Source organism: Mytilus edulis, chromosome 10 (assembly GCF_963676685.1).
Source record: "Mytilus edulis chromosome 10, xbMytEdul2.2, whole genome shotgun sequence".
Taxonomy (NCBI): domain Eukaryota; kingdom Metazoa; phylum Mollusca; class Bivalvia; order Mytilida; family Mytilidae; genus Mytilus; species Mytilus edulis.
Genome location: NC_092353.1, coordinates 30,575,073 through 30,589,548, shown reverse-complemented (window position 1 = coordinate 30,589,548; position 14,476 = coordinate 30,575,073). Strand labels below are relative to the sequence as shown.

General features: G+C 30.4%; 1 protein-coding gene across 1 annotated transcript; it reads right to left on the bottom strand.

Annotated features, from left to right (window-relative positions):
- Nucleotides 1-4,666: 4,666 nt before the first annotated feature.
- LOC139492398 (bombyxin F-1-like) lies at nucleotides 4,667-14,025 on the bottom strand. The gene is made up of 4 exons (XM_071280602.1): nucleotides 13,928-14,025; nucleotides 9,378-9,539; nucleotides 7,743-7,927; nucleotides 4,667-6,236 (listed from the first exon to the last, which is right to left on the bottom strand). Exons 2-4 carry the CDS (start codon nucleotides 9,526-9,528, stop codon nucleotides 6,060-6,062), a joined length of 513 nt encoding a protein of 170 aa, XP_071136703.1. The 5' UTR covers nucleotides 9,529-9,539; nucleotides 13,928-14,025; the 3' UTR covers nucleotides 4,667-6,059.
- Nucleotides 14,026-14,476: the final 451 nt, after the last annotated feature.

Here is a 14,476-nt window from a genome sequence, read left to right as displayed (position 1 = left end):
TCAAAAGGTAAATGACGTAGAAATGTGTATAAATTCTAGTCGCAACAAGATTTCAGCGATTGCTTGGTACATACCAGAATCTTATTAATGTGTGGCTATTACTGTTCCTGGAAAACGGTACGTAATAGTGAAAGAGACTCATCCAAAATACTAATATCATGTTGGAAGAAATGAATGAAACACATGCCCATATTGAAACAAACCATTTGTTTGATGGGTTTGAGCTTTTTATTTTGCCATTTGAGTTCAGTATTTTTGTGATTTTTACTTTTTAATAGGATGATCCAGAAATAAATTGAGATATAAATATAAAGTTCAAACCCATTTATTTCTATATGGATATTGTATTAATAAAATGAAATATTAAATTGAAAAATATCTTAAACTTGATGTAAAGGGACACTAGCTACGAAATACATAAAAAGTATATTTGTTTGTTCAATCAGTAATGAAAGTGAAATAGTGAAATAATAATTCGCTTTAAGCAGCCAGTATGGTTCAATTTTGTCAAAATAAGCTAAGAAACATTGATGATGTATTATTCACTTTTAAGTGAATAATTCGACCTCATTTAATCCGTATTCATGTGAACTTTAATTTAATACCTTAGCTAGAGAATGATAAGGCATGAATTGTGCGTGTTAAATTATTTAAAAGAAAATAATGTCAACATTGAAAGTAAAGCAAAGGTAAATCAATTCATTTCTTAATTTGGCGTATAAATATTCGCATACGCTTAAATCAGTAATTCGGTTTTCACACATATATATCCAGATTTCGCGCCTTTTCTCTTGTCGAGAAACACTTACTGATCAGATTGACACGTATATTTTGCATTTATGATATGTAATTGCAGTTATCTCTTTTTTTGATTTAACATTTTTATATTTGTAGATTTCCTACCATTTTTCGGAGATCCAGAGACCATGATTTACATGACCAGAGTTGTCACAATTTATTTTTATTAAACTGATCAGTACAATTTCTCATCCCAAATTGCTTTTTGTTTTATTTATGTATTATTAAGACAATTTTTATGTTCGTATGAGTATAGCGAAGAAGAACATAATTTAATTTACTGATTCTATCCACACAAAAAATCATTCTCATGCGATGAATAACATATATTTTAATCTATAATATGAAAATAAACAGACCTAGAAAAACCCATTTACTCCAGTTCACTTTCTATTCATATCTATATTTATGTTTATATCGCTTAATATATGACAATCAGAGGTATTCGGAGGTCAAATCGATAGTTAACGAGGCCCGATCTAGAACGCGTTTTTGAATATTGCGCAACTCGGTCAGTTTTCGGTAGTTGGTTTAACGGTTTTCATATAAGACATAAAATAAATGTAGACAAACATTTTCTGATTACTTTAGGCACCAAAATGATAAAATAAAACAATTTTTGATCGTAGTCATATTTTATTGACATTTATACTGTTATTATTGTTTACGACATAGTTTCGCGCCATTTACGGCAATGTAAACAATATCCAGACGACATGCCTAGCCGAAAGAAGAACGGTCGGTTTTTTGAAAAACTGTCAGGCAGAGACTTTCAAGAACAGATTAGACAACATTTCTAGACCCGATTTAGCAACAACTGATTTTAATACGTTTTTTACACCCAATTTTGATACTACTTTTACACCCGATTTAGATACATCTTTTACACCAGGTTCTTTCCAACATGATCGCACGTATCAATCTATCTTCTACGTCTTTTGAAGATATAAATGATTTATTTTTTTCTTGAAAATTGAAGCCAATTGGTTATACCAGACATGTTATTGATATTAAGACCTTTTTTGATAACATGAGATGTTCTTGATGTGACATTACATTGAAGTTAAAAGATGGAATTGGAATTTTGCCTGCTGGTTTATGTGGTCACCTGATTGTTCGTTGTTATAACTGTAATGACTTTGTATGTGTTGCCATGGACAAAACCCACAATTCATCTAATGGGCCAAGGATATTTGATGTCAACACCATACTTGCAACTGGTAAGTGCAAAAATAATATCTACACACCCTGTATATTTATACTTCATATTCTCGTGTAGCATGTTTACCTGGTACCAATTCTCCGACTGCAAATAATTATGATGTCTTGAAAGGCTAAGATGAGGCCTTTTCAGGCTTTAGTTTGTTGTTTTTTAATTTTTGTTCTGTCTGGCAAGAATGTAAGAAATACAAAATCAAATTTACAGAACCAAAATCTGACATCATCCAGTGAAAAGGTTGTTAACACAGTAGAATAAAATGCTTCACTGCGCGCAAATCAAACCCTGAACAATTGGGTCAATATTGAACACAATATTCCAGCTTGATACTGTCTGAATTGGGATTGGGATTAAATTTTTTGACATAATTATAATATAGCTTTCAGGGCCTTTTGAAGCTAACTATGCGGAATTGGCTTTGCTCACTGTTGAAGGCTGTACACCAGTGACCTCTAGTTGTTAATTTCTGTGTCATGTAGGTGTCTTGTGGACAGTTGTCTCATTGGCAATCATACCTCATCTTCTTTTTTTATATTCTGTACTGTACATGTACATTCTAAATTTATTCGGTTCTATGCACCAAATACTCTCATGACAAAACCTTCAACATCATGTGCCGAAATGTGGTTCAACCCAAAATCAGTGAAAATTTGGTGTCAGAATGAGGCCACACTTAGAAATATTTTTGTTTGCCCAAACCCTACCCAACATTGAGACAGTGGGGGCATTTGTAGCTAGGTAGGCTATTTCTTTTCATTTCTTTTGGCAAAGAGAAATTTAAGTGTCAATCTTTATTAGTCTTCATGTCTATCTGAATAAAAATAAATATTTTCACATCAGGACAATAAAAGATTTTGAGTAGGCAGTATTTTCAAGGTAGGTAGCGTTAGGGCAAACAAACCTATTCTGTTTTATAACCTTCATGATTATTCTTTTATGTAAGTCAAGACGAACGGCAGTCTAACTGTATCTGCTGTATCATTTATTTTATGTTCGATGGCAAAATGTAAAGTGGAAGAATATTTCAACCAATTAGAAAAGAAGCATTGTTATGGTATTTCCCAATGTAAATATTCAGATAAAAGAGAGACTATAGATATTAGAAATTATGTAAATATTTTTATGATGTGTTAGCTTGTTTGTTTTGCTTATGTATCTGAACGGTTTTTTTATGATGAGAATATAAAAATCGCAAATGCAAACGTATATAATAAGGTTGAAGGAACTTCGGTTTTTCGAATGATACAAACAATTAAGTATGGAGGTTGATTTATGCTTGCATTGCAAGTGATTCTAACTGATTCGATCTCACTCGGAACATTTGCGCCAAATGCATTTCACTCCGGTTTTGCTTTTTACTCTGATTTGTATGCTTTTTATGTATAAAATGCTTTTTTCACACCAAAGAAACTCATGTTGCTTGCTTTTGTAAAAGTCAAATCAAACTCAAATATATCACAAATATCTCAAAAATACGAAATGCCGTGCAATTAATGTGGAAGGTTTGAATAATGTTTAAAGGAAAGATATGTTTTAATTACAGATGACATAAACAACGAAAATGCTACAGTGCAGTTCAAATTTGTACTGTTTTTAGCCATAGAATTCAATGACATATATCATTTTATTAACAAACTAAGTAAATTATTTCCAAAAATGACTGGTTATTAAGAATAACATATTTTCTGTAATGGCCCTATTTTTTATTCTGTAATGGCCCTGTTTTTCTGTAATGGCCGTGTTATTTCTGTAATGGCCCTGTTTTTCTGTAATGGACCTGTATTTATGTCCAGCTTGTCTGTATTAAGCCCAGTTAGGGTTTTTAATAAAGTTTATAAAATTAAGCTGTAAAAAGTATAATTCCTTTTTGTATTTTATTTAATTTAGTAACCAGCAATAAACATTAAAGAACCATATAAAGGGATCACTGTCCATCCTGTTTTCAACACATAACTTCTTTCAACTTAATATCTTATATATTTGGTATATTTAAAGCTTGATCATGGTGAAGTACAATTTTTTTTTTCAAACTAAACTGTCATTAAAAGAGTAAAAGAGTACATCAAGTTGGCAACAATACACTTTTTTTTTTCAGTTGGTTAATAAATGTATTAAGAAATGGGTGTTTTTATAATGGCCCTGTTATATGTCCTTGGTCAGTAATAATGGCTGCCATTACAGACTTCCTCGACCATTATTACAGACCTTGGACCTAGAACAGGGCCATTATAGAAATACCCATTCATTAATACTATAATATAGTAAACCTGAGAATATAATTATAATCTATTAAATATAAGGGGTGCACACCTTCAACTTAATTCGATGACTGTTCCATGTTTGAATAATGTTGAAGGACAAACTGTTGGATGACAAAACCTATGAACCTTACATTGACAAAATGGAAAAATGGCGAAGAAATCTTTTCGGATAACACAAATTTGCAAACGTTTATGTGTTTTTGGTCGGAAAGACGGAATGTTAGACGTAAAATAGCATATATATTAGACCTTCCGTAGAGTGTGGCGACAATGATAAAACAAACTATAAAATAGAAAACTGCAAAAGTGCAAACAATAGTCATATCACAGTAATTAGGCTTTAAAATATTTTCATCGAGTGTATCCTCTCGAATAAAATAACAACCTTTGATTTTAATTGAGCTTTAGTTGGAAACAATTATCATATTTTCGAATAAAACTATTAACATTTATCATAACCACCATGTCCTGTTTGACAAAATTCAATTATTATATTAGAACTATCATTTGTTTTTTGAAAGAACACACGTTTTCCCCTTTATATTGTGCCACATCTGGATCCAAGTAAGTCTTTATGTGATTGGTATGAACAGAGAAAGATTGTGGTAAAATCATATATTGATGGTCTAATTGTCATTTCATTTCAGTACAAAAACAGTTATTTACTGAAATTAAAATACACTCTTAAATAAACTCATCATAGATACCAGCATTAAAATTGGATACGCCAGACTCTTGTTTTGTCTACAAAAGTTTCATTTGTGATGATCGTATAAAATGTAAAATTAAACACCAAAGAATGGAGCTTTAGCTATTAAAATTCTGTTAAGTAATCAGGTCAAATAACAAGGTAGTCCACCTCAATGTGAGCATTTTAAGGGAATCAGTTCTAAAAATAAAGTTATAACTGAAATAAAAAAATAAATGTTAAAAATACAACATCTTTTTTCCAGCAAAAATTAAAGCAAAATTGATTGTACTCATAAAAACACAAAAACTTCATTTAAACGTTCGTCTTTTTTAATTTGACGTTGATTATTTATTTGTCATTCTTTTGTGTGTTGTTTGCTGTGCATAACATTTTGTGTTATGGATAGGTACCCCACACTTTTATCTTTACAATTTATGTAATTCTCCTTTTTAAATCATTTCTGATAGAGCTATTTACATTTTATTTGATTTCATCGTTTCTCCAGTAAAAAGTCAGCATTATTACATATCATTCTTGTACTTCTATAATATGTTGGTTTAGTGTTTTTTTTTATTGCGTCGTTTATCTTTAGTTCTCTAATGCTATACAGGTATATGCACTAAATCGTAGGTCCACAAACATATGTATGAAAAATGCCTTTTTTGATTCTGATTAAAATCTAATGAGTCTTATCCAGAATAAAACATGCGCCAAGCAAACACAATTATAAGCTTGGTTTCTTTGATGAGTTTCACAGGCTTGTACCTGGGTATATCATGTCATTGGCATTGTTACTGCATTTGAATACACATCATATTGTTTTGTCATCACTGGGAAAGTTAAGGGAACAATCCCCAATTTCATTGTTAGCCCAAAACTTGTTAAATACCATTCTTATGAAATATTTGCATACGAGACATAGAGACACATTTCTAAACCTTTTTGGAAATGTTTTGTCAAACTCAAAAACAAAATTTATAAATTAAAAATACACACTACAACCATTGGCGTCTACATTTATATAATAAACAAAAAACAATACCAACAATATGAATATGACATATATTTTTGAGACAAAGTATATTGAAAGTTAGTAGGGATAATGAGGATGACGAGTTGGGTTGCGTCCTAAAGCATAAAGAAAAAACCATCTTGATCTCTGTCGCGACCTAATCCTTGATGTTGTTGTCTCTGGAATCATTAATAATGTTGTAGATACAGTGGTTGTTGTTGTTGATATTCTATCCGTTTGTTTTTGTTCTTCTTTCTAAAAAGGGAACCAAATTCTAAAATGTTTCAATTATTTTATCATTTGAATATTTCTCGACTATGATATTTTGTCAACATGAATTTAAAAAAAATAATTTTAAAGTAAATTTTTGACTTAACAAGAATAAACAAAACGTTCGTCCCTCGAAAGGACACTTCATTTATAGGCAATAAAGTTAGATCTAGATCCTGAAAATCTAGACACACATGAGAAGATTAGCTTTCACACTGTGAGTGATTTCATTTTTTTCATTTGAATAATGATTAAGAATCTGAATTATTTCATCTTTTATTGAAAACCATCTTAAATTAATACTTGCAATTGATCAAATTATATTCTGGGTAAAAAAAGATCTCCGTTATACTAGTTTTGGCAATAATCATTTTAAACGACCTTGGACTGGCTTTACAGCCCTCGCACGGTCGGTAGTTTTGGTAAGTTTTGGTTAAAATTTATAAGCAGTTTGAAAATGAATAATTTGTCTTATAAAAGCTACGCACCTTTGAAATAAGGAAAAAACTACCAGCCTTCCGATGGGATTATCCTATGATTAATTTCTGGAATATTTGTTCGTTAACTTCGTTTTCAAAATTTCAATAAAATACTTTAATTTATGCTTTTTACTGATATAAGGAATTGACTTTTTTAATTTTTAATTTCACATTCCGCAAAAGATAAATTAAGTAAATTACACGCAAGCTTTCATTTATACGTTTAATCCATTCAAATATTTATTAGAATGTGAGATCTAAAGAATTATACATAACACAAGTAGAACTTAAATATGGGATGGTTGAACCGAACCTCTAATTGTTTTATATCTTTTATGCACTAGCGTAAACGAATTATGTAGGAGGATAATGGTACGAAATACAACTTGGTATACTACTTAAGAAAATGCCTGTACCAAGTTAGGAATATAACAGACGTTATCCATTCGTTAGATGTGTTTGAGTTTTTTATTTTAAAATTTGATTAGGATCTTTCCATTTTGAATTTTCCTCAGAGTTCAGTATTTTTTAGATTTCACTTTAAACTTTGTGATATAATAACGGGATTAGGATCATTCCATCTGAATTCAATTTACTCGAGAAGTCATTTTTCGAAAGGAATATGACAGTTGTTATCCATTCGTTTGATGTGTTTGAGCTTTTGATTTTTCCTTTTGATTAAGAATTTTCTATTTTGAAGTTGTCTCGGAGTTCATTTTGTTTGTGATTATACTTTACTTGGTGAACCGATAACGAGGTTATGCTTATTTCATCTGAAGTCAATTTTCACGAGCAACTATTTCTCCAAAATAAACAAATCTTTTCTAAGAGTCACATAATCTATCTAAGCTTATGAATTAATGCGTCAACATTGAAGTCGTGTAAACAACATATTATTTAAGATTCCTGATGTAAAAAAAATTATATCCAATACTTTGAAATGGTTTGTGAATAAAAACTTTCATAGCGCTAAAGGGCATTAAACTATCTTTCGAAAAAAATGAAAACTTACACTGTTCTGTGTTTCTGCTTGAGGATGAAGACAATAAGACTGTAAAGTTTCAAATGTGCAACTTCTAACACAACACTCATCCACTACACCACCTCGTTTCTGTATATTAATAGATTTCAATTCTGCTTTTAGAATCTCAGGTGATTTCATTTTATTGTCATTTATAGAAAAAAGGTGCGACGAACCTGAAAAACAGTACAGTATAGCATTTCTATTTTCATTATAAACACTAATTTTCCCTTCCATATGTTTTTCCCTATTTTAGAAATATGTTAATTATTCCTAGTAGAAGTAGATTTCAATCTTTTAATGAATATTCAGGCGATTATGTTTTTATTTTATATTAAACCTTATGCGAGCTTATACTTAACTTTCATTGAAACGTTTAAGCACTATATATAAATTCTTCATGTATAAGCCAACTTAAATAAAAAGTTACATGTGCATGTACCCTGTATTGAGTATTAAAAATGATTTTTTTTTATTATTAACTTTTCAATATTTTAAAAACTAAAACAGATTACAATTTGTTCTACTATACGCTACTTTGTTTTATTATGGGTAGTTATCTTATATTTTAACATTGATACTGATTCATATCTGACCAATGAATTTTAACATTTACTGAAAACACCAAATAAGGCGACACTTCTATTCATTGACAAAACATTCTGGTAAATTCAGCAATCATATGTGGAGGAAATTTATATTTTAAAAATCTTTTTATGCAGATTTTTAAAATCTTAATTGCATTTAAGATGTGATGTGAGTGCCAATGTATAAAAAGTTAACAATTATTCAAATATATCGTAATATATCAATTATGAACACTTCTTGTCCTGCATCTTTTCTATTTTTCTATTTTTTCATTGCACTACGTAATTTTTTTTATCAGAAGTCTTTATGTAAGATGACCCTAAAGATGTGAACTGATTGATAAGTTAATGCGGGAGACATTATATGTATATTAGTTTTTTATAACTTTGAACTAGCTTTTAGTGTCTCTGGTACTCTTAGATATTAAAATAAGATCAAAAGGTTTTCTCGTTTGGATTGTTTTACCTTTCATTTGGTCTTTTATAGCTCATATGATTTATGTTTTGCGTATATTTGAAGGCCGTAAGGTGACCTAAAGTTGCTATCATCTGCGTCATATTGTGCATAGTTGTTCCATTGGATATCATATAACATGACCTTATTTTAACAAAAAATGATATATAGTTGTTCACCGATTGGAAATAAAAAGAAGTGTGCTCCTATTTCAAAATATGTAATGAGTAAAACGACTGAAATCGACAAATATAAAGTTGGCAGTCACCATAACGTATTGGAAGACCGCTAAAATGTATATGTATCTCACCTCAATAGCGGGCTTTGATGATTAGTCTATACGTACGTCTAGTTCAAGGGGTCATTATGTAAATAAAAGTGTGCTGGTGTTTATAATTTCTGAACGCACAACTGCCTCTTGACACCACAATTTATCATAAATGGTTTAATCAACTATACTTCAATTCGAATTATACCCCTACCTTTATAAAATGTAGTTGAACAATGATAAAAATTTATAATCAAAAAGTTATCAGCCAGATACTGACCAACAAAACTAGTCTATCGATTTTGACACGAACTTACGTTTTGAATGACTAGCACTTTCAAAGTATTGTCCTCCACATACTAATTCTAACATAAGTGTTAATTCACTTCCACATAAATGGTCTCCACTTTGACTATTCGTTAATGCTGGTATTGATAAAATAACCATAAAAATAGGAAAATTTTGCATTTTTTAAAATCCTACAAAATAAAGAAATAAAACATTAGTTAAGTGATTTATGAAACTGCAGTTACATAATGCAGTGAAAAAGTCACAGAAGATGAATACATTTTGATATAAGTGACCCCATATAGCAAAAATGTAGAAATTGGCTTAATAATATCATAGGTACCAGGATTATAATTTAGTACGCCAGACGCGCGTTTCGTCTACATAAGACTCATCAGTGATAAAAGTATGTTCATTCTGTCATTCGCCAGTCGTTCTAAATTTGTCAGATCATATTTACCACAAAGTGGACCTTACAAATATCCAATCCAAAGCAATCCCCCTTTTTCATATATTTATTTGAATGTATTTCTTAAAATTTCTTAAATTGATTTTGATATGGAGCAGGATCTGCTTACCCTTCCGGTGCACCCGAGACCAACCCCGATTTTTGATGGCGTTCGTGTTACTCAGCCTTTAGGTACAATGTTGTGTTTTGTGTACTGTTTTGTGTTGGTTTTTTTTTTAATTTATGCCATGCCGTTGTCAGTTTATTTTCCGCTAATGAGTTTGAATGCCCTGGTATCTGTCGCCTTTTTTCTATTCTTACCATGTAGATATTTCAAAATTACAGTTATATTTTTCATCGGCTTCTGTTCTATAAACTTTACAAGTAATAACTGTTCAAAAGCATATCGTATTTGACCATTTAGTGGGAACATTAGGCACACACTACATGTTCCTGTCCATATAACTGCACTTTAACACTTAATGATACTATAATTATGCAAAAATCTTAACATATTAGTCTTATACAGCTATACAATTGTTAACTATTGATTGGATAGTTTAGGAGATAATTGAAGGTTAGTTTGACTGTCCCTTTGGTATCTTTCGTCCCTCTTTTGATGCATGTAACAGGTTACAAATGACCAATCCTTTTATTAATTATAAAACCAGTTAAAACCCTGGATTATGATGATGATCATTGGCATAATAATTATACTTTCAGCAAAACAAGAATTGTTTACATTTCTGTGGTGGATATTTCACGCTGGGTTGTATTAAAATGGCTAAAAATTGTTTGAGGAATTAATTCAACTGAAAAGTGAACCGGTGAACAACGCACTGTTAACTTTAATAACATTTCCGCAATACACATACCCATATATGGTTATTTTGATTATTGAATTTTGATCCATTCTCTTGAAATTCATAGAAAAAACAATGTTTGTTTGTTTTATAAATTCAAGAGCAAGGATTCAATTTAAAATGTTCTAATTAAGTATTCCACTACTTTAAGAATATTTAAAAATAGTCGGAATTCAGAAAAACTGACAAGAATCAATCACAAAAATTGGTTTATGGGCATGTGCAGAATGGTTTATTGAATGAAAAGTCATACATCATGAAATTGAAAGCGCCAGGCAAAACTTCTTTTATGTATTCCATAGTAAATACCTTCCCATTAACTAAAAGAGAGGAGAAAGATACAAAAGGGACAGTCAAAAATAAACTGACAACGTCATGGCAAAAGAAAAGACAAAGACCAACATACAACAGTACATAAAACACAACATTTAAAACTAAAGACTGAGCAAATAAAACTACAATAAAAACTAGGCTCCGAAATGGTTGGGTTAACTAAAATATAGAAGCCTCTGGCCTTTACTAGTCTTGTATAGTTTTTTTTTTTTTTTTATTTTAGTTCATTTTAAGAATTTGAAGTTTAGTGGGACGGCATTTTTACTGTACTCAGACAGTTTTGTTGACTGGCTAGTTGAAGACCGCCTCCGGATGCGGAATTTTCTTGCTGTGTTGGTGGCCATTGGTGGCCATCGGCTGTTTTCTGCTCTTTTGTCAGGTTGTTGTTTCTTTGACACGTTCACCATTTTCATTCTTAACTTAAACATAAAAGAATGCAAATAAAAGTGGCAACTTAAAGCTAAAGACTTCTGAGTACATGCAAAGGTCTTCAGCTTCGTGTTTGTTTTACTCATTCAATCTTATTTTCTTCGATTTTTATTTAGACGAAACGAGCATCTGGCGTATGCAAAACAAATTATAACGTTAGTATCATTGATGAGTCTTTACTATTAAATCTTCTGTTTATTTCATTCATGACTTGTTCTATTATTGGTGATAGGATTTTGAAATGGATTTAGAGGTTAGTGACAGATTAAATATGTTGTTCCCAGTATCGAAAATTTTATCCTAGATCAGTATGGGATCAATATACTAAACCAATTCAGCTGACATCTATTTTGAAGTAATGTTACGTGATTGATATCCGTACACAGAGCCATAGTTCATTTTAGGTTTATAAGTTTTCAAAACTTTTAAATAAAGTTTATATCGAAGTGTTTCTTTTTTTTTATTAGTATTATAAACGAACACTAGAAAGATTTTTTTTTTATTTTGGAAGAAACAAATACCCATTTCGTCTTATAGTAAAATGTATAAACAGGGTAAATAGTAACTGAAGTGTACAAAAATTGTTTAATGATTATGTTAGTTATTTTGTTACTTAAATTAGATGTAGTTTGAATATCAAAAGTTGTCACAATTGGTAATATCACATAATAGGTAAATAGACAGATATTGATGTATTTTCAACACCTTTGATATAAAGTATTCACTTTTATGAAGCCTTCCTTGACTTGACTCATTTTTATACCTTGCGAGACCTGATCCGAGTACACAGTTTTTCGTTGTTTTTCGTTGGCCACGAATATAGTCCCTAGTGTGGACAGTGTGTTACTTGACAATATTTTTCGTACCCCTTCCAACTGTATTTCTTCATGTTAAATTCCTCAAATAGCAAGTAGGGGGGGGGGGGTGAAATAACACTGTAAAAAATTGGGTCATGAATTTAAAGTAAAGTAGGGATTTGGTCCCGCTGAAAAAGGTAAAAAATTAGCACTTCAGAAGCTGTCAAAAGATTTCAAGACCCCCTTAACATAGAATTGACCATATTTTGAGTTAGAACCGATGAACTTTTCTATAATTTTGAAATAATTTGTCCGAAAAGTAGTACAACACACTGTAAACATATTATTGAGAAAGCGCAGGTGGGATTTTTTTTTATTTTCATTTATTGTCTGGAAGAAATGCACTACGAAATAACTGTGTACTCGGACCACCTTTCAATATTTCTCTGCCCTCTTAGTAGACGGGATTATGAAAAGTCATTTTACTGACTACAAAAGCAAAAACGGCGCATAGAAAGGAGACTACGTTTTGCAAATATAAAAATAAATATATTTGGATACATATATAATTGTTTATAATCATGGAATTTTATACAAATGTATCATTTTATATACATGGAGCTGTGGGTAGCTCAATATTATTTGTTTTAGTCATGAATGAATAAAACCACATATTTATCTAAACAAAATACACTTATGATTTTTAGTCATATTCGTAGTGAAAAAAAATACCATATTTAATTATGCATCCAACATTTTACCATATTCAATTATAATACATTAAACATTTTACCATAATCATAGTTTTTAAAAACAAAGGACATTTAGCAAAGTGGATTTCAATTTTCAAAATTTCAGATAGTAAGCTGTTACATTCAAAATCTAATTCATATAAAGGAAAACCTCTTATACGTTACTAATATTGAAAATGATGGTTTTGTACAAGGTATTCACGATATCTCATCGCAACCAACGTTAACGTTATACTGATTTCAATTGGGTACTTTTCTGTAAGACTTCATCGGATACAAGGCGAGTCAAAAGTGTCAATATTTGAAGATTTTAAAAGTATATATATAAGGTGAATGAATGATAATATTGGGCTTTTGAAAAAAACAAAACATTAAAAATGTGTCGACACCTTGGCACTACTGATTTAACATGATTGGTCAAGTTAAATAGTTTTAGACAAATTTTTCAAATATTTTTTCCAATGTAACAAGTTACTAAATGCCTTGGACGCACTAAAATTCAATTGTATTCCACTACTTAAACGATAATCACATAAATATTTTAGAAAGAATATAGTAAGGGTATAATAGCACATACGAAAAAATATTCAGTTTTTCCTTTTAGTGAACACAATTGCACGAAGAAGCTATTCAATGGTTTGAATAGACCTGATAGTCAATGAGTTCATCAAATTCGTTCCTTTAGAACTTTAAAATCACTAGAGGTTTTCTGAATAATATTGATGAATAATTCAGGAATGATTGAATCAGTTTCTGTTTTTTTGGTATAAACCAATATTACATGTAAGTAATATGAGTTTACAAGCAGTTAATCAGTTTAAGATTTTACCGATATGAACCAATATTAGATGTAATTAATATAAGTTTACAAGCAGTTCTTGTAAATGCAAACAGTATAATATAGAAAAAATATATATGTATTGGTATAAATAATAAATAAAAAAAATAATTTCTTACCAGTTTAAATTCTTCATAACATTGGTTATCTTCCCAAAAAGTAAACTAAAAACAAATTAAGCAAATGATGTTTATTCATTTATTGACATGCAAACTATGAGCAAAATAAGCCGATGTCATCATATTTAATACGATATGGTCAGTTTCTAATTAGTTAGTGACGTCACTGTTAGGTATTTTCCTCAATTAATGTGACCACAGCCCTGATCCTTTTTCGATTGGTGTTTATCGCGACAGATGTTTTGAATCCGATGTAAATATCGAAACTTTGTTTTCACAGTTTTGTTACGGATTTAATTAAATGTATGTCTCGACATAAAAGGATGTATACCTGTAATATGTGTATTTAAGAATGATTTGTCACTGAAAATGTATTAATTTGTTAAACAATCGCGATTCCCTATTTTCTCTAAAATATATTAGTTGACATTATGTGTGCATTTTCCGTCAAGCACAATACGGTGGACATTGCTAAATAAACAACTGTACAGGTTTCATAAAGTATAAAAACAATATCAAACTCCTTTGTAAATTGAAACGAGGAAGTCC

Coding starts and splice junctions, on each gene's coding strand:
- LOC139492398 (XM_071280602.1), bottom strand. CDS start 9,528: ATGCAAAATTTTCCTATTTTTATGGTTATTTTATCAATACCAGCATTA. Junction 7,928..9,377: donor AAGTGCTAGTCATTCAAAAC/GTAAGTTCGTGT, acceptor ACTGTTTTTCAG/GTTCGTCGCACCTTTTTTCT. Junction 6,237..7,742: donor AAGCAGAAACACAGAACAGT/GTAAGTTTTCAT, acceptor TTCCCTTTTTAG/AAAGAAGAACAAAAACAAAC.